This window comes from Sorex araneus, chromosome X, assembly GCF_027595985.1.
Source record: "Sorex araneus isolate mSorAra2 chromosome X, mSorAra2.pri, whole genome shotgun sequence".
Classification (NCBI taxonomy): Eukaryota; Metazoa; Chordata; class Mammalia; order Eulipotyphla; family Soricidae; genus Sorex; species Sorex araneus.
The window spans coordinates 50,908,166-50,934,234 of NC_073313.1; the positions used below are offsets into that span (position 1 = coordinate 50,908,166).

The 26,069-nt window shown below is 49.1% G+C and overlaps 1 protein-coding gene across 3 annotated transcripts; it reads left to right on the forward strand.

Annotated features, from left to right (window-relative positions):
• The first annotated feature begins 314 nt into the window (after positions 1-314).
• Positions 315-24,268, forward strand: FTSJ1 (FtsJ RNA 2'-O-methyltransferase 1). Of its 3 annotated transcripts, XM_055120406.1 has the most exons (14): positions 315-625; positions 2,046-2,134; positions 4,067-4,225; positions 4,443-4,512; positions 4,624-4,714; positions 5,575-5,653; positions 8,270-8,322; positions 8,416-8,469; positions 8,556-8,658; positions 8,760-8,843; positions 10,683-10,786; positions 10,878-11,033; positions 11,303-11,348; positions 17,461-24,268. In XM_055120406.1, exons 3-13 carry the CDS (start codon positions 4,105-4,107, stop codon positions 11,345-11,347), a joined length of 960 nt encoding a protein of 319 aa, XP_054976381.1. In that variant the 5' UTR covers positions 315-625; positions 2,046-2,134; positions 4,067-4,104; the 3' UTR covers position 11,348; positions 17,461-24,268. The 3 variants fall into 3 exon arrangements, with proteins under 3 accessions (XP_054976381.1, XP_054976379.1, XP_004612984.1); XM_055120404.1 differs by lacking the exon at positions 2,046-2,134 and having other exon boundaries at positions 315-642; XM_004612927.2 differs by lacking the exon at positions 2,046-2,134.
• The last annotated feature ends 1,801 nt before the right edge of the window (positions 24,269-26,069 follow it).

Here is a 26,069-nt window from a genome sequence, read left to right on the forward strand (position 1 = left end):
GATTTGAAATCACCGAGCAACTTTGGCGCGCTCGCTCCTTACTCTACTCAGACGCGAGCTACACTCTCACGCCACAGCAGCGGTCAAACGAATGGGCAGCGTCGTATTCCTTGCATCGTGGGATCTGTTACAGCCGCAACTCACCGGCCTCGGAAACGGGAGGGGAGGCGAGCAAGCGATCCAAACTTAGAACAAAAGACATCACACCGCCCCACCGCGCGCGTCCTGCGGCTTCGTGCCCGTCGCGTTGCATGCTGGGACTGGTAGTTCGCCAGGCGGTTACGTCAACACACGCTGACCGGGCTCACGCTGTACGTTCGGGTTGGGTCCGAGCCTCACCCAAACCTGCCTGAACGTTCCGCGATGACAAGCTTGCCACGCTGTGGTCGCCCTGAGGCATGCGCGATCAACTAAAGCTTGCGAGTTGCAGCCCCACGATTGCGCCCCGCTTGTAGGACCTTGGGCTGCTGGCGGACTGACCCTCCAAACTCTGCTTCTTCCCAGTGTGAAAGCTAAGATAGGCCCTGGTGGGGTGCGGAGGCTCGCCGGCACTGTCCCGCGGGTGAGGGAAGGAGGAAAGTGCGCCTTTGGGGGCTGCTGCCGCGTGATCGGGCGGCTCCACCTGGTAAGCTCAGATCGAAGGTCAGTCTGTGGAAGGGGACCGCAACGAGAGTGCGCTGGAGACAGCGGGGATGGAGCAGGGCCCAGTCGGGTAGAGTCGCCTTGAGCGGGATCTGGTGGCCTCAGTGGAGACACGAGTTTGGCGTAATGATGGGGAACGGGAATGTGGCCAGAGGACTATGAATAGGGTTTGGGGCGGGGGTGGTTTTGCATGAAGGTCGTGGCGGTCTGGTGAGGGTAGTATCAGCGAATCAGTGGACGCTGTTAAATAGAAGTGTTTTAGCGCCCGCGTTCCTGGGGGCCGGTGGAGGAACGGGTGTGAGTCCCGCGGGGTTCAGGGAGAGAGATGATTTAGTAGTGGAGCTCATAGTGGTGAGGCTAAGAAAAATAGAAGGTGAAGCGGATCCTACGCAAGAAATTAATGGGGTGGTGATCGGCGGGAATGAGAAAATGAACTGGTGTGATGTCAGACGGTTTTGGTGGATGATCGTGGCAAGGCCAGTGCGGACTCGGTAGGAACAGAGTCAGCAAAAACAGGGTGAGAGTAAGCTGTTGGAGTGTGCTGATAGAATGGGTGCTACAGGGATTAGGTGGGCAGTGAGAGGAGAAGGCGGAACTGGTTGTGAGCACAAGATTGACACGATTGCGGAGTAATCAAGAAGTTCCAGGGGAGAGTATAATGGTGTACTCTGGAAGGGAGCACCTGGAGGGCTGAGTTAATGGAGGCTGATACAGCAGAGTGATTGTGAGCCTAATGGAGCGCTAATAGGCCATGTTCATCCATGCATTCATGGGAGTTGATAAGAATAGAGTCATAAAAAAGAGAGTAAGGAGCTGAGCATTTCAGGACTAAAGAGGAATGAGATAGGAATGAGATTAAAAGAGGAGTGGGGTGAGGTAGAGTGACACCAGTTGAGGAGACAGGGTGACAGGGAGATAAGTGGGCAGAGAAAGGTTCATATTGAGAGTGCAGGGTGAAGTAGTGGAGCGTGTGACTGCATTGAGAGGTGACTGAAGTCACTTATGGGGGACATCTGTTAAAAACACCCTCTTTTTTCTTGTTTTGTTTGGGGACCACATTCATTTGTGCTGCGTTGGGCCTGTTCCCACCCAGGGAATAGGTCAGGGTCAGGGTCATTCCCAGGCTATGCTCTGAGAACCCATCAGAGCCAGAAATTGACCTCACATATACAGGAACCTCACATACACGTGGCAGGTATCACTGTATCACGTTCCTGAGCCCTGAACTTGTTTTGTTTGGGGACCCATACCTGATTCCTGATTGTGCTGGGGATAGTCTTGGTTCAGTACTTGGGGGACCATGTACTCCATGCTGGAGATGGAACCGGGGCCTCCTAAATGCAAATATATCTCCAGTCCTTTGAGCTCTCAGAAATTCCTTCTCTCTTTTTTATTACATCCAGTGATACTCAAGGGTTAATTCTGCACTCAGGAATTACTCCTGGCACTGCTCAGAGGACCCTGTGGGATGCTGTGCGTGGCTGCATGCAAGGCAAGCACCCTACCTGTTGTACTGTCTCTCCAGCCGCAGAAGTTGCTTCTTTAGGCCTCCTGTAGGGTAGTTTAACTTTTTTTTTTTTTTTTTTTTTTTTGCTTTTTGGGTCACACCCGGCGATGCACAGGGGTTACTCCTGGCTCTGCACTCAGGAATTACCCCTGGCCGTGCTCAGGGGACCATATGGGATGCTGGGATTTGAACCCGGGTCGGCCGCGTGCAAGGCAAACGCCCTACCCGCTGTGCTATCTCTCCAGCCCCTAGTTTAACTTTTTTAAAAAAATTTTTGTTAGTGAATCACCGTGAGGTACAGTTACAGACTTACACACTTTCATGCTTGCATTTCAGTCATACAATGATCGAGTACTCATCCCTCCACCAGTGCCCATTTCCCACCACTAATGGTCCCAGCATCCCTCCCAGCACCCCCACCTTGTCCTCTCCACCCCACCCTGTCTCTGTGGCAGGGCATTCCCTTTTGCTCTCTCTCTCTACTTTTGGGTGTTTTTAAATTTTTTCTTTTAAGAGAAATTTCTTTAGGATTTATTGTCATTAATCATTTGATTTCTTTTGATTGTTTTTTGTTTGGGGTGCCACAACCCGACAATGCTCAGGGGTCACTCCTGGCTCTGCATTCAGGAATTACTCCTGGCAGTGCTCAGGGGACCATTACGGGGTGCCAGGGATTGAAACCAGGTGGGCCACATGTAAGGCTAACAACCTACATGCTGTACTGTCTCTCTGATCCTAGTAATCATTTGATTTTTATACTGCATGCGCACACAGACACGCGTGTGTGCACACACACACAGACCATGTCACATAAAGTTTTCTCCGGTGAAAAGTGGTAATGAATTGGAAAAAAATAAGAATCGGGGCTGGAGCAATAGTACAGCGGGTAGGGCGTTTGCCTTGCACACAGCTGATCCGGCTTTGATTCACAGCATCCCATATAGTCCCTCGAGCACCGCCAGGAGTAATTCCTGAGTGCAAAGCCAGGAGTAACTCCTGTGCAACATTGGGTATGACCCAAAAAGCAAAAAAATAAAAATCTCTGATAGGGCTGGGAAGGTAGCTTGAAGAGCTGGAGCACTTACTTTGCTTGAGGAAGCTCTGAGTTTCATCCCAATATTCAGTAATAACCCGAGTAGGAGAGATCCTCATCACCAAGCAGGATATGACCCCCAAACAAAAACGTAGGGGAATGCTGGAGAGAGAGACTCAAGGGACTTTGCATATAGGAACCCCAGATTGATCCCTGGCACCCCATGGTCCCCTAGCACTGAGGGGTGATCAAGCACCCTAGCATTAGAGGAATTCCCAAGCAGTGAGCCAGAAACAGCCCTTTGAGCACCACTGACTGTGACGCCCAAACAAAACAGAAAAAAATCCTGATCTGTAAGGTAAGTGCAGGAGGGAAGGTGCTCGTCCTGCACCTCAGTTGGAATCTCCAGCACCACATATGCCCCTTCCAGCACTTCCTGGGGTCTCTGCTGAGCACAGAGCCAGGAATAGCCCTCTGGTACATTAGCCCCCTCTTGGGTATGACCCAATGGACCTCCCCCTAAATAAAATAAGAGAAAAAGAAAATGGAGGGGTTGTAGGATCTTTGACAGATCTGTGAGAGCATCTGTGGATTTGGGTCATGGAAGAGCCTAAGTAGGGGAGGGGTGGTGGTGAACTTGGCATGATTCGGGGGCGGAGGGCTGGGTTCTGGGTGAGTGATGGAACCCGAGAAGTCAGTGTCAGTGGTGAGGACCTTCTACTTTGTGATATCAGTGAATACAGAAACTGGACTTTGTTCTTGGCTACTGCTGCCTGGGCAGCTCTGGAGTTTCCAAGAGCTGGCCTGGGTGTCTACACAAACACTGTCCCACAGAGGTAGGTGGTGGCCCACTCACCATTTTACTGATTGGGGTGGGGTGTCAGTTTCCTATTGACAGGTCCCTGAGCAAACAGTGTGTGAGATGGGCCGGACATCCAAGGACAAGAGGGATGTGTACTACCGCCTGGCCAAGGAGAACGGCTGGCGTGCACGCAGTGCCTTTAAGCTGCTGCAGCTTGATGAGGAATTCCAGCTCTTCCAAGGTCCCTGCCTGGCGGGCGAGTCCTGGGGGCTGGGGTCAGCAAAGTGGGTGAGGGCTGGGGCTGAGGGGCTGGACAGGAAGATGAGCAAATCCTCAGAGGAGCTGGGCATCGGGGCAGCTCATCGAGGGTGGGTGCTCCCTAGGAGACATGGGTACACTTTGCTGTGTCGCCAGGATAGAGAGGTGAGTGCAACTGACTACTTCCTGTGTGTGCTCAGGCGTTACGCGGGCAGTTGACTTGTGTGCAGCCCCAGGCAGCTGGAGCCAGGTGCTGAGCCAGAAGATCGGGTGAGTGTGGAACCCCAAATTGGGAGAGGTGATAGGGCCGAGGAGGGTGGGGACAGTGGAGGGTAGACCCGGAGTATAAACAGGGTTGACACAGGGTTTTGCTGTGAATAGGGGCCAGGGTTCTGGCCATGTGGTGGCTGTGGATCTTCAGGCGATGGCTCCAGTACCAGGGGTGTTACAGATCCAAGGGGACATCACGCAGGTAAGCACACAACTGGGTTACGGGTTGTATCCTGCATGAGCCTCCCTGTCCTCCACTGGTAGTTGTGAAAAGCAGAGGCAAGAGAATGAGGAAGAGACTGGTAAAGACACAGAGACAGGGCCTGGAGAGCGAGGGGTTAAAGCATTTGCCTGGCAGGCAGCCTCCCCCCACCCCCGAAGATTTGATATCTGGCACTGTACTGGGTCTGCCGAACCGTTCCAGGAGCGATCTCTGAGCACAGAGCCAAGAAGAGGCCCTGAACACAGCCAGGTATGGCCCCCAAATCAACTAAATGGATCAGAGAGATAATACAATGGGCAAGGCATGTGGCCAACCTGGGTTTAGTCCCCAGTATGGTCCCCAGAGCCCCATCAGGAGTCATCTCTGAGTGCAGAGCTAGGAGTAACCCCTGAGTATAGCCAGGTGTGGCCCAAAAATCATAAAACGTAACCAAAAATCAACCAAAGACACACAGGCCCAGTACGTGAGAGATGCCTTGAGAGTGGGCCAGCAGTGAAAAGAAATTGGACAGATAGTACAGCAAGTAGGGCTCTTGTCTTGCATGCAGCCATGCAAGATTCAATCCTCAGCATCCTTTCTGTTCCCTCAAGCAGCTCCAGGCGTAATTCCTGAGTGCAGAGCCAGGAGTAACCTCTGAGCATTGCCGAGTATGGCCTCTAAACCAAAATAGAATCAGCAGGTCTTTATCCCAGCGAGCAAAACAGTGGGAGGCCTGGGTTGCTGGCATGGAGCCTGGTCTTAGCCAGGCAAATCCTGACCCAGGCTGCGGGGACCAGGCCCACGAGCAAGTGGGATGAGAGGGCTAGGCAGCCCTAGCTCATCCCCCTTTTCTGGCACAGATGTCCACTGCCAAGGAGATCATCCAGCACTTTGAGGGCTGCCCTGCGGACCTGGTGGTGTGCGATGGGGCTCCAGATGGTAAAGAGTGGGGACTGGAAGTCCAAGAGGGGTGCTGTGCATCTGTGTGTGTGTGTTTGCAGGTGCGCATGCATGTGTGTATGCATGCATGTACAAACTCCACCTCACATTTTTCTTTTTCCATTGGCTTCTTACACTGCATCAGCTACGCGCTGCCTCCCCACTTCACTGTCATTTTTTTCCCTACCTACAATCTGGCAACTTCTCCCCAGATGTATCGCCTGTTCCCAGCCTCTCTCTTTCCCTTCTCCCACCACTTCAGTGTTGCGTGCTGCCCACCCTTCCCTCTTCTATGGTGCTGGAGGAATAGTAGAGCAGGGAAGGCATTTACCTCGTACCCGGTACCCCAGGTTCAATCCTTGTCATCCCATATAGTCCCCTGAGCACAGCCAGGTGTAGTCCCGCCTAAAATAAGACCACCCTTCCCTCTTCTCATCTCTCCTTCTCTTTGGAGTTGCCTGACTCCATCGTTTTTGTTTCCCCCTCTGATTCCATCTTCATGTTCTTTTTGATCACTTCAGTCCCTCCATTTTTTTCATCAAGTAATTCATGTGTGGACACAGTTCTGCATGTCGGGAAAATGCCAGTCAATAAAATTCTGCTCATCTCTGGCCTCATAAAGCTGATCTCTTAGGGGCTGGAGCAATAGCACAGCAGGTAGGGCATTTGCCTTGCACGCGGCCAACCCAGGTTTGATTCCCAGCATCCCATATGGTCCCCTGAGCACTGCCAGGGGTAATTCCTGAGTGCAGAGCCAGGAGTAATAACCCCTGTGCCTCACCGGGTGTGACCCAAAAAGCAAAAAAAAAAAATAGCTGATGTCCTAGTGGGAGCAATGGAACGGAAATTGGTAGTTGGTAGAAAGGTGATAAGCACCATGGGGACATCGTGGGAAAGGGGAGGGAAGGGGGAGTAACTGTTGAAACTTCAAGGGCACAAAGCACCAAAGAGATACTACAGGAGTTAGGTGTTTGCCTTGCATTTGACAAAACCTAGTTTGATCCCTGGCACCCTTGTATTCACCTGAGCATCTCCAGGAGTTAATCCTGGGCACAGAGCCTGGAGGAAGCCCTGAGCACCACTGGGTGGAGCCCCCAAGCAAAAAAATTAATGAGAAAGTAATAAAGTGCCCTGGGCCGACTTTAGAGGAAAAGGCCTAAAGAAAGTTGGTGAATGGACAAGGAACATGTCTGACAGAACAGTCTGGGAAAACAGGCTGGCATATGGAAAGGCTCTGGTGAGGACCAGTGAGGGGTTTCATGAGGTCCAGGCAGAATGAGTAGAGGGAGAGGGCCAGGCAGTGTGGTCAGTAAGCTCACAGGCCTTGGATCCTTAATATAGATCCTTGTGCAATCCAAAGAGGACTTGGGCTCTTTCCTGAGGTGAGAGCTGGGAGAAAATCATGAAAGGGTTGTGATCAGGTGAGGTTTAGGCAGGCTTGGGTGGGAACAGGCTCCCTGTGACTGCTCTGAGCAGTGTCAGGGGCACTGGGAGAAGCAGGGGACTGGAGAGGAGACTGTTGAAGGTGTCCTGCTGAGTGATGACAATGTAGAGCAGTAGGGTCAGAAGCAGAAATTTTTTTGAAAGGAGAGCCCAGAGAATTGCCTAATGGCTTGGGTGTGGGTAGGAGTAGAGATCATCACATAGGAGCCATCAAAGAAAACAGAAGTTTTTGGCCTGAGCAAATGTACAAATTAGAGAAGATTGGGGGAAGAACAGGTTGGAGCAGGAAGGTAGAGACTGAGATTTTTTTTATTGTTTGTTTTGTTTTTGGTCCCCACCTGGCAATGTCTAGGGCTTACTCCTGGCTTTGCATTCAGGAATTATTCCTAGTGGTACTCAGGGGACCATAGGGGATGCGGGGATTCAACCCAGGTCGGCCATGTGCAAGGCTAATGACCTACCCACTATCACTCAGCCCCAAGAGACTGAGATGTTGATTCTGTCTGGAGTTCGGATACACAGTTGGGACTGGGGGGTGAAAATGATGCTAACGATTCTTGCCTATCTAGCAGTTTGGAAAATGACAATGAGTGCCTAAAGGTAAACAGTTCAGAAGCTAAAGATATAGAGTCCAGATTAAAGGCACTTGCCCTGCACACAGGCATCCCTAGTTTGATCCCTGGCACTGCATAGAGTCCCCTGAGACCACCAGGAGTGATCCCTAGGTGCAGAGCTAGGATGAGACCCCGACCAATTCCAGGTGTGGCCTCAAAACCAACCAAACAGAATGTTTAGATACTACACTCACGTGGCAGATTGTAAATTGCGTATAGAACCTTAGCGATCTGGGAAATATTTTTTATTTTTATTTTATTTGGGGGAAGGGCCACACCCAGTGGTGCTCAGGGCCACCTTCTTGCTCTCTGCTCAGTGGTCATTCCTGGCAGAGCTTGGGGGACTTGATGGAGTGCCAGGGATCAAACTGGGGTCAGCTGCATGTAAGTCAAGCACCTTCGTCACCGTTCTATCTCTCCCGCCCCTGGGAAGTGTTTTAGTGTACTAAACTCTTTGGGCTTGAGAGGGGTCTCTAGTGCTGCCCTTATGCCTTTATCTTTGGGGACGAGAAGACAACTTGAACTGGCTAGCTCCCCTGACACTGTTCTTTTGCTGCAGTAACTGGCCTCCATGATGTTGATGAGTACATGCAGGCCCAGCTCCTTCTCGCAGTGAGTAACCCTGGTACCCCCCTGCCCCCGCCTCATGTTGACCCTCTTCCTGGATATCTCCATCTCTCTCTTAGCCATCTGTTCTTTCCACAGGCTCTCAACATTGCTACCCATGTCTTGAAGCCAGGGGGTTGCTTTGTAGCCAAGGTAAGCCTTGGAGAACCTGATGGAGGGCTTGAGAGGGGTCTCTAGGGCTGCCCTTATGCCTTTATCTTTGCCACCCCTCCTTGTAGATCTTCCGAGGCCGAGATGTGACGCTACTCTATAGCCAACTGCGGGTCTTCTTCTCCACTGTGGTTTGTGCAAAGCCCAGGAGCAGCCGGAACTCCAGCATCGGTTAGTGGGCTGGAAGGGTCAGACGATTGTAGGCACATATTGGGGAGGTTTCCTGCAAAGAGCAGAAGTGACACACCCCTCTCTCCATTTTCCACCCCCAGAGGCCTTTGCTGTCTGTAAGTGTTATGACCCCCCTGCGGGCTTCTTGCCGGACCTAACCCAACCTCTACTGGACCATTCCTATGGTGAGAACCAAAACATTGAGCTTGGTCCCTGGGAACACTCTGCCTGAGATCATACTTCTTTGGAGTAGACGAGAGGGAGAGGAGAAGGCTACAGTTCCAACTCTCATGGACGACTCCCTTCATTTTGTTTCATTTGTAGCACTGTGGTTTTATTTGTTTGGTTTGGGGACCATACTCGAAAGGACTCAGGGCTTACTCCTGGTTCTGTGTTCAGGGACCACTCCTGGTGGGGCTTGGGGAACTCTCTGCATTGTCTGGAATTGAACCCAGTTTGTCCATGTGTGAGGCAAATGCCCTACCCACCTACTCAGTGGCTCCAGTCCCGGAGGCTCTGTGAATTAACAATACTATTCATGATAGGATGTTCTGTATCCAACACTCCCACACCACACCTCCACCAGAGAGCCTGCTTTCCTCCACCATTGTCTCAGCAGCCCCCACACCTGTAATCATCACCTCTGTACCCCCACCTTGGTAAGCCTAGTTCTCTCAACCAGTTCTCAGAAGATTCTGACATTTTTCCAGTTTGGAAGCCATACCTGACGGTGCTCAGGGCTTACTCCTAGGTCTGTTTTCAGGGATCCCTCCTGATGGGGATTGTGGGACCATGTGGGCTGCCGAGGATTGAACTCAGGTCAGCCACATGCCAGGCAAACACCCACTGTTCTATCATTTTGGCCCTAAACTCTGCCTTTTATTTTATTTATTTATTTATTTATTTTGCTTTTTGGGTCACACTCGGCGAGGCACAGGGATTACTCCTGGCTTTGCACTCAGGAATTACTCCTGGCAGTGCTCAGGGGAGCATATAGGATACTGGGGATCAAACCGGGGGTCGGCCGCAGGCAAGGCAAACGCCCTCCCTGCTGTGCTATCACTCCAGCCCCCAAAACTCTGCCTTTTATAGGAATTCTGTCCCCAGAGGACCCTCCGCCTACACTCATACCCTTTTGGCAGTAATACCAGCTGTGTCTGGAATACCTGGTCTTCAGGGCCTACAGCCCAGTTCCCTAATGGTAACCCCCAGACCCGGTAGGAATTCTCTCCTAGGAGGATCTTGGGTTCTGATCCATCTGCCTAAAGAGAGTCTGGCCTGGACAGACTCAGTCACCCCACTCCCCAAGTGAGCCCGCACCTCTGTGTGGCTACTGGTGGGGAAATATCCAGAGGCTTCTCTCAGCTACAGAGATAAGACAGTGGAAAAGGTGTTTGTCTTGCATGGGGCTGACCCGGGTTCAATTCCTGACACCCCTATGTGGTCCCCTGAACCTGCTATGAGTGATTCCTGACTACAAAAGCAGGAAGAAGCTGCTGAAAATTCTGAAAATTGCCAGTTGTGGCCCAATCTCCCCCTCCGAGAAAAAGAGTCTGCTCTCCATCATAGCACACTTGGGTGAGACGAGGTGCAGGCAGTGGGTAATTGGGGGGACTATCATCATGATAGAAGGTCTGAAAAAAGCTGGGGGCACTGGAAGACAGAGAACTCAAAGGGCAGACACACCAGCTTTCATGCATGAGGCCCTGGTTCAGTCCCTGTCACCACAGGGGAACAAATTCTGAACACAGAGCCTGGAGTAACCCCGGAGGAAACATGGTTTCCTGAGCATCACTGAGTGTGGCCCCTGTGCTCCTGAAAAATGTAAGGGGCTCTGATTTAGGAGGGGTGGTCCTGGAGGGCCTCTCAGAGAAGGCAGTGCAAACCAAATGAAGGAATGCTGCAGTGAAAGAATGCAGTTAGGGGGGGGTGGCGGCTGAAGACTCCATGCTGCAGCCTGAGTCCTGATTGCTCAAGCCCCGTCGCTGGGCCCCATCCTATCTTAATTGCCCCCTCTGTATCAGATCCAGATTTCAACCAATTGAGTGGTCCCACCCGCATCATTGTGCCCTTTGTGACCTGTGGGGACCTGAGTGCGTATGATTCAGACCGCAGTTACCCCTTGGACGTGAGTACCTGGTGACACACTACAGGTGGGGGGTTTATGCTCAATTTCCCAGTCCTCACCAACTCCCTCCACTCCCCATGTGCCTGTGTAGCTAGAGGATGGCTCGGAGTACAAGTACACTCCACCCACGCAGCCGCCCATCTCACCACCGTACCAGGAGGCCTGCACGCTGAAGAAGAAGGGACAGCTGGCCAAGGAGAACCAGCCCCTCACTGCTCCCCCATGCCACACCGTGCTGGCTTCTGAGGTTTGGAAATGTGGTGCAGGCGCTTTTTCCCCTTCCCGTGAGCCACAGGAACCCTATGCTGCTGGGCCTCTTTCTCTGCCCGGCTCACATGGTTTCTGGGGCCAGACTTCTTTGCCATGTCTCCATCACTGCTAATTACTCCATTACTTCTAACGGAATGGGAATTAGAGTCAGTGGTAGAGTAAATGCATGATGTGTGTGTGTATGTGTGTGTGTGTGTGTGTGTAAAAAACTTAGACGTGATGAGTCCTTTTCTTTTTCTTGCTTAGGTGGAAGACAGTGAAAAAATGAATTGTTCACCTTTAACAAATTAAGGTAAAATTCCTTTTTTTCTAAGAGATTTTGAATAAAGGACACCTTTTAAAAAAAGCTCAATGGGGCTGGGGAAATAGCTCAAGAGGCTGGAATTCACACTTTACATGTGGAAGCCCCAGGTTTATTCCTGGTGCCTCATAATCCACCAAATAAGGGAGGTAGTGAGGGTTAGAAGGCACTCCTTTTCTTTAAAAAAAAAAGAAATTTAGGGGCTGGAGTGATAGCACAGCGGGTAGGGCATTTGCCTTGCACACGGCCAACCCAGATTCGATTCGATTCCCAGCATCCCATATGGTCCCCTGAACACTGCCAGGAGTAATTCCTGAGTACAGAGCCAGGAATAACTCCTGTGCATTGCCGGGTGTGACCCAAAAAAGCAAAAAAAAAAAAAGAAGAAAAAAAGAAAAAAATTTATTTCTATACTTAGATCTTTTCTTTAATTTTTTTTGGGAGGTCACACTCAGCGATGCACAGGGGTCACTCCTGGCTCTGCACTCAGGAATTACCCCTGGCAGTGCTCAAGGGACCATATGGGATGCTGGGAATCGAACCCGGGTCGGCCGCGTGCAAGGCAAACACTCTACCCACTGTGCTGTACTATGGCTCCAGCCCCTTCTTTTCTAAAAAAAATATTTTAGAACACATTTTGTTTTGTTTTGTTTTTGGGCCTCACCCAGGTGTGCTCAGTGTTTATTCCTGGCTCTTTGCTCAGGGATCACATCTGTGGGTTCCAGGGAATCATATATAGTACCAAGGATTGAACCCAGGTCAGCTGTGAGCAAGGCAAGCGACCCACCTGCTGTACTAAAGGAGCTGTATTATATTTCATTTGGTTTTGGCCCACACCTGACAGTTCTCAGGGCTTACTCTTTTTTCATGGAAACAGAATATTCTTTATTTTAAGATCATTATCCCCGCATGATTTACATTTTTTTGTGTGTGAAATAATGACAGAGACTATTGACTCATCATAGTGCAGTTTTAGGATAATGTAGCTATAAAGATTAAAGCTAAAGAAAGGTTTAATTCTTAACATATACTGTAATGCTCAGGGCTTACTCTCCTCTGCATGCAAGGATCACTCCTGGCAATGCTCAGGGGACCATATGTAGTGCCAATGACCAAACCCAGTTCTGCCACATGCAAGGCAAATGCCTTACCCCGCTGTATTATTGTCCTGACCCTAGAACAAAAGTTTGTAAAGCTCACATTTTCGGACTGGAGAGAGGATGCCCAGTTCCATCCCCAGTACTATACTGGTTCTCCTAACACTGCTGGAGTGTTTGAGAACAGAGTCAGGAATAACTTCTGAGCACCACCAAGCATGATTCCCAAACTAACTAGGTAACTAACTACATAAATACAATATAATTTCTTGGGACAGGGATATAGTACAGCAGTGCCTGACGTGTGGCCAACCCCAGTCTGATATGTGGCACCACATGATCCTCTAAGCATTGCCAGGTCTAGCCCTAGAGGCTCCAGAGCACTTCCAGGCACCACTGGGGTGACTCAGGTAATCCCTGCCAATGCAGGGCCTAAGCAGCCCCCTATCCCTGGGCCTTTGCGTATGACCAAATGGCCCAATTGACTGATAGTCATCAGCAGGGGCCTCTGAACTTCTGATCACCATTTGGAAGCCTGCTAAAATAACAAATCAATCCATTTCTTTATGACTTTTTTCATAAGTGTTTGATTCATATACCTATTTATTCACTTATTTATTTTTGGTTGGGGGGCTCTGCATTCAGGGATTACTCCTCGTGGAACTCAGCGGACCAGATATAATGCAGGGGATTAAACCCAAGTTGGCCATGTGCAAGGCAAGCACCCTGCCCCCTGTACCAAAGTATGTAATAATTTCTTGGGTGAAAAGGGACTTCAAGGGCCGGAGAGATAGAACAATGGGCACATGCTTTGCATGTGGCTAACCTGGGTTTGATCCCTGGCACCACATATGTTCCCCCAAGCCCTTCCATGTGATCCCTGAGTGCAGAGCCAGGAGTAAGCCCTGAGCACAGCTGGGTGTGACTCAAAACAAAGAAAAAGAGAAAAGGAAAGGGGGCTCAAGTGACAAACATTTGAGAAACCCTGCTTTAGGGGAGTGCAGGGCAGGGAAGGGCAGTGCCAAGTGCAATGACACTGAAGTGGCATGTGCTCTCAGAGTAGCAAGGGCCAGTGGGCCTGAGGCAGAGAGGGACTCTATCAGCAGAGCATCTTCTTACCCTGGTTGTCACTTTAGAGCACATCCCTTTCTGACACCAGTTTAGCACATTTTGAGGGGTTTTGTATAGTTTAACATTTTTTAATTGAATCACTGTGAGATACAGTTACAAAGCTTTCATGATCAGGTTCCAGTCATACACTGTTCTAACACCCATCCCCCCCACCGGTGTACATTTTCCACCACTAATATCCACCATATCTCTCCTGCCACCGCACTCCCGCCCCCAGTTTAGCATATTCGTCACATCAAGTCTTCTGTCAAAAAATAATTGAGAGGGCCCAGACAGATAGTACAGAGGCTAAGGTGCTTGCCTTGTATTCATCTCACCCAGGTTGATTCCCTGACATCCCATTTGGTCCCCTGAGCACCACCAGAAGTGATTCCTGAGCACACAGGATAAAGCCCTCAGTACCATAGAGCACTTAAGAAAGAATTATTTTTTACGTTTCTTTTCTTTTTCTTCATGGATTTGATCAGAGGGTTTTTTTTTTTTTTTTGCTTTTTGGATCACACCCAGCGATGCACAGGGGTTACTCCTGGCTCATGCACTCAGAAATTACCCCTGGCGGTGCTCAAGGGACCATATAGGATGCAGGGAATCAAACCTGGGTCGGCCACGTGCAAAGCAAACTCTCTGCCTGCTGTGCTATCGCTCCAGCCCCTTAAGAAAGAATTTATACATAAGTAGGGGCTGAAGTGCAAGTATCGCAGGTAGAGCACTTTCTTGAATGCAGCTGCCCAGGGTTCAATCACAGTCAACCCATATGGTCTCCCATGGCCACCAGGAGTGATCCCTGAACTGGGAGTAAGCCCAAAGCATAGCTGGGTGTGGCCCAACCCCTGTTCCTCCCAAAAACATGAACATAAATAAATAAAGGAGTAGGAATAAAACTTAGCAGTAAAGTACAAAAAAGCAATAGGTCCTGAGCAAGAGTACAGTAGGTAGGGCCTTACCTTGAATAAAACTGACCCAGTTTCAATCACCAGCACTACAAATGGTCCCCCAGAATTGTAGGGAGTTAGCCCTGTGCACTGCCAAGTGTTGCCCCCAAAACAAGTAAACAGTAGAGGCTGCAGCTATAGTACAGCTGGGTAGAGCACTTTCCTTGCATGTGGCTGACTCTTGTTCAATCCCCAGCATCCCATATGGTCCCTTGAGCCCTGCCAGGAGTGATCTCTTGAGTGCAATGCCAGAAGTAAGACCTGAGCACAGCCAAGTGTGATCCCCAAAAAACAAGCAAAATGATTTAAAAATGGAATAGAGGGGACAGAGTACAGGGTACAGGGTACAGAATTAAGGGTACAGGCTCATTCCTTGCCTGAGGCCAGCCATGTTTGATCCCTGGCATACCAGGTGGTCCCCTGAGCCTGCCAGTAATACAGAGCCAGGAATAACCCCTGAGCACTACCAGGTGTCCCCCCCATCCCCCCAAAATGCAATAGATGCATGCTTTATATGTAAAACTCTGGGTTTGATCCCTGGAAACGAAAAGTAAGAGTCACAGGGAGGGGGCCACTGCACCCCATAAGGTCTCTCAAACCTGCCAGGATTGATCCATAAGCACAGAGCCAGGAGTAAGCACTGAGCACCGCCAGGCGTGGCCTCCTCTAAAATAAGTCAAAGGGGCCAGGGATGGATCTCAAGTGGTACATGTAGCACGTACCTCGCACATATACGGTCCTAAGTATGATCCCTGGCACCACATACCCTAGCATGTGGCCCTGTGTTGGTGCCCCCATATGGAACATCAGCAGGAGTGGCTCCTAAAAAATTAAATGAATCACTGTGGGAAACGGTACAGGGTCACAGAGAGGAGTTACTGTGCTTGCCTTGCACATAACCACCCCGAGTTCCATCCCCGCACCACATATGGTCCCCAGAGCATGGCCAAGAGTGATCCCTGAGCAGAGTCAGCTGGGAGTCAATAACCCGAGTGCCTCCTGGTATGGCCTCAACCTCTCCCTGCTGCAAAAAAAGATACTTACAAGCCCTATATATGATATTGTTGGGATTTAGATGCCAACATAAGTGATTAAGAAAAAGAAAATATGAAGATGACCACAAACACATCAAAAGCTGCTCAGCAAGGGAATACAAACTAAAAGTCAAAGGTGGACTATACTATGCATCTGGAGTGATTTATCTCCCATGAAGGTATACTGATAAGCCACTGTGGGGCTGGATCCAGCCACCACTGTAATATTGTACATTTGATGGGGTGGTTGGACCATACACAGTCGTTCTCAGGGCTTACTCCTGACAGTGTTCAGAGGTCACTCCTGGCGGTGCTTGGGGGACCATATGCAGTACAGGGGATTGACTTTAGGTCGGCCATGTTAAAGGCAAGTGCCTTAAACCCTGTGTTGTGTCTCTAACCCCCAGTTGGGTCCTTTTTTTAAAATTTTTTATTAGTGAATCACCGTGAGGTACAGTTACAGACTGTAACTGTAGAAACTGTAGAAACTTTCGTGTTTACAGTTTCAGTCATACAATATTCAAGTACCCATCCCTCCACCAGTGCCCATTCTTCACCACTGATGATCCCAGTATCCCTCCCACTCCCCACCCCATTCCCCACCATCCCACCCCACCTCTGTGGTAGGGCATTCCCTTTTATTCCCTCTCTCTTACCTTTTGGGTGTTGTAGTTTGCGGTAGAGGTATTGAGTGGCCATCATGTTTGGTCCTTTTTAATGTACCTTTAAAATTACCTATATGGGGGCCGGAGCGATAGCACAGCGGGTAGGGCGTTCGCCTTGCACGCGGCCGACCCGGGTTCGATCCCCGGCATCCCATATGGTCCCCCAAGCACCGCCAGGAGTAATTCCTGAGTGCAAAGCCAGGAGTAACCCCTGAGCATCGCTGGGTGTGACCCAAAAAGAAAAAAAAATTACCTATATGGACCAGAGACAGTACAGTGGTTAGGATTCTTTTTTTATTTCTTTTTGGGTCACACCCGGCCAGGCACAGGAGTTACTCCTGGCTCATGCACTCAGGAATTAATCCTGGTGGTACTCAGGGGACCATGTGGGATGCTGGGATTCAAACCTGGGTTGGCCATATGCAAAGCAAACGCCCTACCTACTGTGCTATTGCTCCAGCCCCAGAGTGGTTAGAACTCTTGCCTTGCATGAGGGTAACCTAACTTCAGTCCCAGGTATCCCATATAGTCCCTGGAATCCACTAAAAGTGATCCAACCCACCAAAAGTGATCCCTGAGTACAGACCCAGGAGCCTTGAGCACCACTGTGTGTGGCCAAAAACTCAAAAATTAAAAAAAAATAAATCATGGTTCATCCAGAGAGATGGAACAGCAGGTAGGGTGTTTGTCTTACATATGGCCAACCCATCTTTGATCTCCAGTATCCCATATGCTTTCACAAACCCTGATAAAAGTCTTCCCTGAACAGTGAGTCAGGAGTAATCTCTGATCACAGCCAGGTCTGGCCCCCAAATAAGTAAGTCTTGTTTACAGTGAAGAGATACACTGCAAGGAGAATAAGCACCCTATAATTATACCTCATTTCACCAAACATATATATATATAATACATTTTTCTGTATGTTACAGTTCACAGTCAAACTAGAAAAGCTTTGCCAAGTGGCATGATTACTTATTATAGTAGAAATGGGGAGATGGTTTTTTTTTTTTTTTTTTTTTTTGCTTTTTGGGTCACACCCAGCAATGCTCAGGGGTTACTCCTGGCTTTGCACTCAGGAATTACTCCTGGCAGTGCTTGGGGGACCATATGGGATGCCGGGGATCGAACCCGGGTCGGCCGCGTGCAAGGCGAACGCCCTACCCGCTGTGCTATCGCTCCGGCCCCGGAGATGGTTTTTTTGTTGGAAACTTCCTTTTGAGCCTTTTTGTTTCCTTGACTTTCAGGTAAACCACAAGCTGATTCAACTTGGAAGCTGTTTGGTCTCAGGAAAGCCAGAACTTTGCGCTTATGAACTTGTTTGCAAATATCATCTCTTCCACCTGTCCTGCATATTCAAGCTCTGGTGGGACAGGACAACATTTGTCATGAAAAGCATCCAGGAACAGAACTTCACCAAATGCCCGTCAGTGCTGCAATGGGAGTGGTCATGTGAGGTCTTGCCACTTCTCTAAACCTTTCCGGGGCTGCCCTGAGTATGCCCAGAGTTTTCACCAAAAACCTGGCATCTTTAGCTGCATAGAAATTAGGGCTATCCTAATGCACTTGATGGAAGAAAATCAGAATCTTTATTTTCACTGGCATAACTGAAGTTTCACTTTTTCTCCGAGATAGGAATCATGGCAATCGATTACAATAGTAAAGGTGGTAGCTGGTGATTCATCCCCATCACCTCCACCCAAATCCAAATCAAAGTTGTTACTGACAGCTTGAGATATTATTCACTTTAATCTTTGTTTTGAATCATAGGTTTTAGCATTTGATCATCTAATTCAAAAGTCCATATATGGCTACATCCCAGTATTAATTCCATTTTAATATATGTGGCAATATTTTTCTAATCTAAGCTACAGCTGACAGAGAACAAAGCTGACATAGAGAATGTAACTTTCAAGTTGACAAAAATCATGATTTGATCTATGACTATCCTGCAAAATGATTAACATAATAAGTTTGATCAATAGCCATCTCAAAACGGAGTCATAGAACTTTATTTCTAGGGGCTGGAGAGATAGGACAGGGGGTTAAGTCCTTGCTTTGCACACGGCCAACCCTGGTTTAATTCCCAGAACCACCTCTGAATACAGCCAAAAAGAATCCCTGAGCACTGCCATATGTGGCCCAACCCTCCCTACCCCCCAAAAAAGAAAAACATTTTTTCTTATAATAAGAACTTTTCAGATCTGTTCTCCTAACAACTTTTGAACACATTGCACAGTATCTTTCATTACACCCCCTCAAAAAGCTTATTTATAACTTACGCCTACACCTCTGACAACCTCTGACAACCACCAATCTAGCCTCTGATTCTAGAAGTTAGATTTTCTAGATTCTACATATAAGTGAGATCACATAATATTTCTTTCCTCAGACTTTTGTTTCTCATTATGCCCTCAAGGGCTCTCCATGTCACCAAAGGTAAGATTTACTTCTTTCATTTGTATTTATTTTTTTACAGTTTTGTAGTTCAAGGATTGTTTCCAGGCCTTCACACATACAAGTCACTGAACTGCATCCCTCTCATTGTTTTGTTTTTTTGGGGGTGGGACCACACCCAGCAGTGCTCAGGGCTGAGTATTGGCCCTGTATTCAGGGGCTCACTCCTGGCAGTGCACAGGGGCCCTATGTGGTGCCAGGGATTGAACCCGGTTGGCTGTCTGCAAGGCATGTGCTGTACCCCCTGCACTATCTCTCTGGCCTTTGTTTTTTGGGGTTTCTTTTTGATGGTTGAATAATGCCCCATTGTATATATGCCCTCCTGCATTGCTGCATAGCGCTTCAATCAGTAGCAGACCACACATATGATCACAGTCCCTATATGTAGCCTAAGAATGTGTGAGCTCTGCTATCTGAGTTTGTGTAATTATCCTCTATGATGTTTGCATGACAACAGAATGGCCTAATGACGCATTTCTCCGACTGTATTGCTGTCACGAGGTGACGCATGACTGTTGACCCTATTTTCTTTATCCGTTAATTAGTAGATAGAGATTTAGGTTGTTTGCATACCTTGGCTATTGTGAATAATGCTGTAGTGAACATGGGAGCACAGAGATCTCTCATGGAGAAGTTGCCTCCCTTCAGCTATATATTCAGAGTTAGGATTGCTGGATCATATGGTACTTTTGTTTACCCTTTGGAGGAACTTCCATACCATTGAATTGGTTTCTGTAGGAACCCTATGCTGTTTGCTTGTGTGTGTGTATGCACTCACACTCATACTTTAAAAAAAATTTTTACCCACTCCCTGTGATGCTCAGGCATTATTCTTGGCTTTGTGCTCAGGGATCACTCCTGGCATTGCTTGGGAGACCATATGGGATGCTGGGGATCAAACACTGGTCATCTGTGTGCAAGATAAGCACCTTACCCACTGTACTATCTATCCAGCCCCATGCTCATACTTTGAAAATACTCCCTGAATTTTTATTTTTTTTATCGAATCACTGTGAGATAGACCCTTATAAAACTGTTCATGATTAGGTTTCAGTCATACAGTGTTCCAACACCCATCCCTACACCAGTGTACATTTCCCAGCACCAGTGTCCCATCCCTGATACTTTTTTATTTTCTGTTTTTTGGCTCACACCTGGCGGTACTCAGGACTCACTCTTAGCTCTATGTTCAGGGAGGATCACTCCTGGCAGTGCTCCAGGGACTATATGGGATTCCTGCAGTTGAACCCAGATCAGCCACATGCAAGTGCCCTACCCACTGTACTGTTGCTCTAACTCTTAATATTTTCTTTTTTTGCTTTTTGGGTCACACCCAAAAAACCCCGGCGATGCACAGGGTTACTCCTGGCTCTGCACTCAGAAATCACCCCTGGCATGCTCAGGGGACCATATAGGATGCTGGGAATTGAACCCAGGTCGGCCGCGTGCAAGGCAAACACCCTACCCGCTGTGCTATTGCTCCAGCCCCCAAACTCTTAATATTTTCAATCTGGATCACAGATATAACTGGATAGCAAAGGGTTCCCCAAGACAGATTTTTTTCCCCTTAGATAACTCACTTGATCTTAGCCAAAAGTCTGAGAAGCAATCTCTTAGGTAACTCAAAAGGGCTAGAGTACATGATTGGAAGTGGGAGGCCTGGGTTGGATCCCTGTCATCATGTCATCACCACATGTACAGTGCCAGGTGGGATCTGAGTAGGCATCAGAAGGAGCCCTGAGTACCGCCAGGTGTGTCATAGAGCGCCATAGGCTAAAAATCAGGCCTCTCTTACACAAATGTAACACGTGCCTGAGTGCCGTCCGGTGCTTCTGCAGTTCAGTAAATAGGAGTTGACAAACATATCAGCTTCAAGGGTGGAACCAGTTTTTGCAGCTTACTGTTGTGTAGAAGCTTGCCTTCCTCTGTCCACACTCCAGTTCAGGGACAGGATTACCTATACCCCATTCTGAAACCCAAGGTTCTTCTGTACCCGACAGTGAACTAGTGGGTTCCACACTGAATCTCTGTAACCCTGGGTGGGAGAAACACCCCATTGTGAGTCTCTTCACAGTCAGTTTGAGTACAGGAATATCTACACCCTGATCTGCATGATCCTAGAAACGTGTGCTGGAAGTCAAGGGTGTTTAGGAGTATCCACATCTCCTAAGTGTGCCAGCCCAGGTATGTCTTCATGCCAGTGTGGGAGCCCCCAGCTGTCCCCTTTCCCTCATCCTCCCTGCTCTATTTTGCCTGACTCCAGACAAGTCCACAGGGGCCCATGTCAAAGAAAGCTGCTCCATGGATAACCATATTGCTGTTCTTTTTTTTTTTTTTTTTTGCTTTTTGAGTCACACCCGGCAATGGACAGGGCTGACTCCTGGCTCTGTGCTCAGGAATAGTCCTGGCGGTGCTCAAGGGACCATATGGGATCCTGGGAATCGAACCCGGGTCAGCTGCATGCAAGGCAAACGCCCTACCCGCTGTGCTATTGCTCCAGCCCCAGTATTGCTATTCTTTGACCACTGTTACATCTGTTCCCCAGTTTGTGTGTCCTCAGCTGTGTTGTAGCTCTGGACTGTGGGACCCCAGGAGTTTTCGGGCCCCAGAATTGGTACCTCTGAGGGGGGTGTGAAACCTACAGGTACCAGAATATCATTGTGGTGCCCCCAATGTTGTCTACATGCCAATTTATGTGACACCCAAGTGTCTACCCTCAGTTTTGTTATTTGGTTTTATTTTGGGCCACACCTGGCGGTGCTCAGGGCTGATTCCTGGCTTTGAGCTCAGGGATCATTCATAGCTTGGGGGACTTTATGGGGTGCTGAGGATTGAACCAGGTCAGCTGCATAGCAAGTCAAGAGCTGATAGTACCCACTGTACTATCAGTCCAGCCCCAAGTGTCCACACACAGTTAAGGAGAAATGTACAATGCCCAGTCTCTGACCCTCAGGTAGTATCATTCCTGCCCTGACTCCCACCCCCAATTTGACAGAAAAGTACCCCCAGCATCTCTCCAACCTAGTGTGTGACGCCAGGAAGGCCTGGATTTAGTCTCTGTGACACTAGGAGATCCACTCCCTAATCATCCTGCTCCAGGATAACTTACACCCAAACCTAAACATCTCACGAATATCTAGACCAATATTTCCCCAAATGGGCAATATTATCCCCCCTTCAGAAGGGTGGGCTACTAGAGAACTATGTGAGGTAGTAATCTGTCACCTTGGGTGCAATGGGTGGCTACTGTCTGCTCACTTTCTAGAAGGTCCCTTTCCAGCAATGCCCTAAGTTTACTTTTCCTGAAAAAGAGATACAAGAGGCTCTGTAAGTTTGGGAACCTCTGTCCTAGTCCCTCATCTGTTTGCTGCCAGAAGTGCTCCCAGGAAGGCTCTATCTGGGGGAAGAGTGATTCAGAGAAGGGAATAAAGACCCGGAGGCAGGGGCTTGCCTGGAGGGGATCATGGCAGGACGTGGGGTTCAGAGACCAGAGTTGATGGGGATCTGGTGCTGTTAGGCCTCTTTAAGAGCAAGGAGGGCCTGCTCTCTCTTTGAGAACAAGGCTGGGCCTGTACCAAACTCACAAGGTACATTTCCCCAGGGTTGGCAGGAGAGAGAAAGCATGTGGTGGCCTTTCAGTTCAGCAGGAAGTACTCTTGGGGACTGTGTCCAGATGAGGGCATCCGGCACCCTCAGGCTACGCCTGTCTTCCTCAGGGCCCTGGCTCTCTCCCTGACTTTGCAGACGAGTATCACTTCTGTCCTGGCCATCTCTTCAGGCTTCTCTGCTATTCTCCCCGGGGTCCTCAAACACTGCAAGCCTTAGTTGGCCACAAGGCATTTGCACAGGTCCTCCCAGTGCTGAAGAGCAGGATGCAGTTCAATTACTTGGTTGGCCCTGCATTTTGTCTGCTTTGACATTCTAATGATTCCTACTAGCACCCCAGCCTTTGCTCTCTTGTTCCTTGCTTTGTTTTTTTTTATTGCATAGCCACTTCCTAATGTAATATTCTAGATATTTTGGTTGAGTCAGGCAAGGCCCTGGGTGAATCACAAAGCATACACAGCTAGAATAAGGGCCAGAGAGTTAGCACAGTGGTTAAGGGGCTTTGCCTCACATGAGACCAAACCCAGTTCAATCCCCAGTACCACATAGGGTTCCCTGAGCCAGGCTAGGAGTGATCCCTGAGCCCAGAGCCAGGAGTGAACCCTGAGGTGCAATTCAAACCACCTCCCTCCTGCCCCACCCCCTAAAAACATAAAATTTTGCACAGATGCAGCCTGGGTTGAGGGAACAGGAAGTGAAATGGTGTTACCAAAAGCTAGGAAAAGGTGCGGCTGAGCCCTGGCCCGAAACACCACACTAAAGTAGCGAGGGCATGAGCAGTGAACCCTGCCTCTGCACCTGTGTCTACTCACCCACCTGGCTAATAGCCAGAAGGGGACAGAGTTCACCATGTTTAGCCTCCCGGGGTTGCAAGAGAGGCTAGGGAAGGAGAGAGAATCGATTGTGGGGGCTGAACCATAATGAATAGCCAACAGCAGGGCCAGAGTGATAGCACAGCGGGTTGGGCGTCTTCCTTGCTCATGAGCAACCTGGGTTCAATCCCTGGCACCCCATAGTGTCCCCCAAACCCTCTAGTAATGATCCCTGAACTCAGCCAGGAGTAGTCTGTGAGCCATAACACCAGGTATGGCTCAAAAAGAAAAAAAAAGAATTCTAACAATTCAGTCATCATAAAACTACTTTCAAAATGGGTGACGTGACAGTTTGAACAGACACTCCAACAGAGGGACTAGAGATGACAAGTAAAGCACAAAGAGATGCTGACTCAGCCTTTAGGGAAATGGGTGCTAAACCTATAATGACATATCCCAGCCTCCACACATTAGAAAGGTGAAACATCAAAAGGAGCTCACACAAAGTGTCAGTGAGGAGGATAGTTCAATGGGGAAATCACTTCAAAAACCAGTTGGGCAGTTTTTCAAAAAGAACCACATGACCCAGCAATCCCACATGTAGGGATTTATATATGCAAGTGAAATGAAAAGTTTACACAAAAACCTGTATGCAATTATTTATAGCAGCTTTCATTCATAATTGCCCTGGAGGAAAGAACCCAACTGTCTTTCCACTAGCAAATAACATCTCCAAATGGATACATACTTGGTACTCAGTAATAGAAAGTAACAAACCACTGATAGATCACAGAATCTTCAATGCACTGTGCTTTGTGAAAAAATGAAACTGTATATACTTATTGATATGATACCTGCATGATACACACATGCTTCCACTTGTACGGCATTCTGGAAAAGGCAAAACAGATAGGGGAGGGTGGGCGGGGGGAAGGGTGGAATTAGAGCTCAAGGGAGAGGCTGACTTCAAAGTAGCCACACAACTGTTTTGAAGTCAGAAAACTGCTCTGTGCCCAGCTTGGAATGGCAGTTACTGTTATTGCTCTTTCTGTTTGCCAAACCTCAGACAACTGTACACAGCAAAGGGGAAATTTTACTCTATGTAAAATAGGCCTTGATGACTATGAATTTTTTAAAAGTGCAATACTTGAGCGAGCAATAAAGAATTGGATGTCTATGAGGTGGGTTGCCACTGTGCCTGGTGTTCACTCCATTGAGTTCTGCACAGACACGTCTCAGGAATGCACCTGATTACAAGCAAAGGCCCTGGTCTTCCTGCAGCTGCTGAAGTCAATGCCTCGTTTGTTGACTGGTAAGACCTGAATTGTATGGGGCTACAGTGATAGTGCAGGCAGTAGAGCACTTGCCTAGCGTGTGGCCAGTCCCTGGTGTTGCATATGGTCTCCTGAACACCACCAGGAGTGACTCCTGAGCACTGCCAGGTGTATTCCACCCACCCCCCAAAAGAGGAAAAGGAAAAAAGGCCCCAGCAGGCTGGCTTTCCCTGTACATGCACACTGGGTAAAGGCTGCGTGAGGATTCAGAGAAAAGGCAGCCAATCACAAAGCAGAAAGAGGCCTCAACAGAAGATAGTTAGAGACTGGAGAGAGTACAGTGGGTAGGGCACTTACCTTGCACTCAGCCAATCGGGTTCTGTCCCTGCCACCTCAGAGGGCGCCCAGCCACCAGCAGCCATGATTCCTGGGCTCAGGAGTAATCCCTGAACTTCTGGGTGTGGGCCCCAGAAAAAATAAATAATTCGACAGCATCTTGATCTTAGGACTTCCGGCCTCTGGAACAGGAAGTAAATAAAAGTCTGGTACTTACACCACCACACAATCTGTGGTTTTCTGCTATGGTAGGCTAATACATGGTTGCCCCCTGCTCCCCCCATTTCCATTTGAACTTCAAAAGGCCGTAAGACGAGGCTTGCAGATGTTCAAGTGAAAGCAGGAAACTTCCCCAGGTCCTCCTGTCTCATTGCAGGGGGCTCTGGAGTTCAACAAGGACACAGGAGGGCAGGGATGCTAGCTACAGGTTTTCGGGGGTCTGCTTCTAGAGGCTGCCTGGGGAACATACCCAGCCCCCTGCCAGATGAGTAAAGATTGTTTGGAAAGCTTCCTATTAGCCCTGAGTCCCCCTGTCAAACCCAGGGCTAATTTGATCTGGCAATTTCCGATTCCTGCCAGATTGTTCTCAGTGGAACAATTTTAGAGCCATCAGTGTGCCTGGTTTAGAGATTCTGAAGGTGGAATCTCAGGCCTGAGGCCCCTCCAGGAAAGGGGCAATGTTTGCATCTCAGAAAGACCGAGGCTGGGAGAAACTGGCATGACTCATGGTCACAGCCCACAAGAAACTTTTGCCAGAGGCAGGCAGAGCCTGGGAGCAATTACCAGGCAGATGGGATTGGTGCCGGGGCGCCAGCAAGGGTAATGAGTGTGCATGTTTGCCTGGACCTGTGGGATATGCCAGCACAGCGTGAAGCTGGGGAGCCTGCGCGTGGGCTGTGCACATGCTTCTGTGTCTGCGCAGTCGTGTTGCTTTCACCCAGCTGAAAAATCCTTGTGCCAGTGGCGCTCCCTGCCAGAGCGCCACTGGGTGTGGCCCCAAACAAAAACAATAGCAAGTGGGGTAGTTTGAGTGAATAGTTCTAGGGGTTCTGGGCTGAGATATCCCAGGTGCACATGCATACCTGAGAGGGAGCCTGTATGGAGCCATGGGCTAGGGAGGTGCTGGTCAGGGTCTGGGTTCAAGGCTTAGATGCTAGTGGAGGCTCGTGAATGTGTACTTGGGTGTGCATGGATACACAGTGCCCAGGAGCCCTAGAACACGGGGTGTTTGCAAATATATGAACCCCTGGGCATTCTAAGTGTGCAAGGGCCCATAGGAGGCTATCTGTGCCTGAGGTGTGGGTGTGGGTGGGGTGCCTATGAGGCTTGTATGAGTGCATGTGTGTGTGTATCTAGGTGCCACCATGTCCT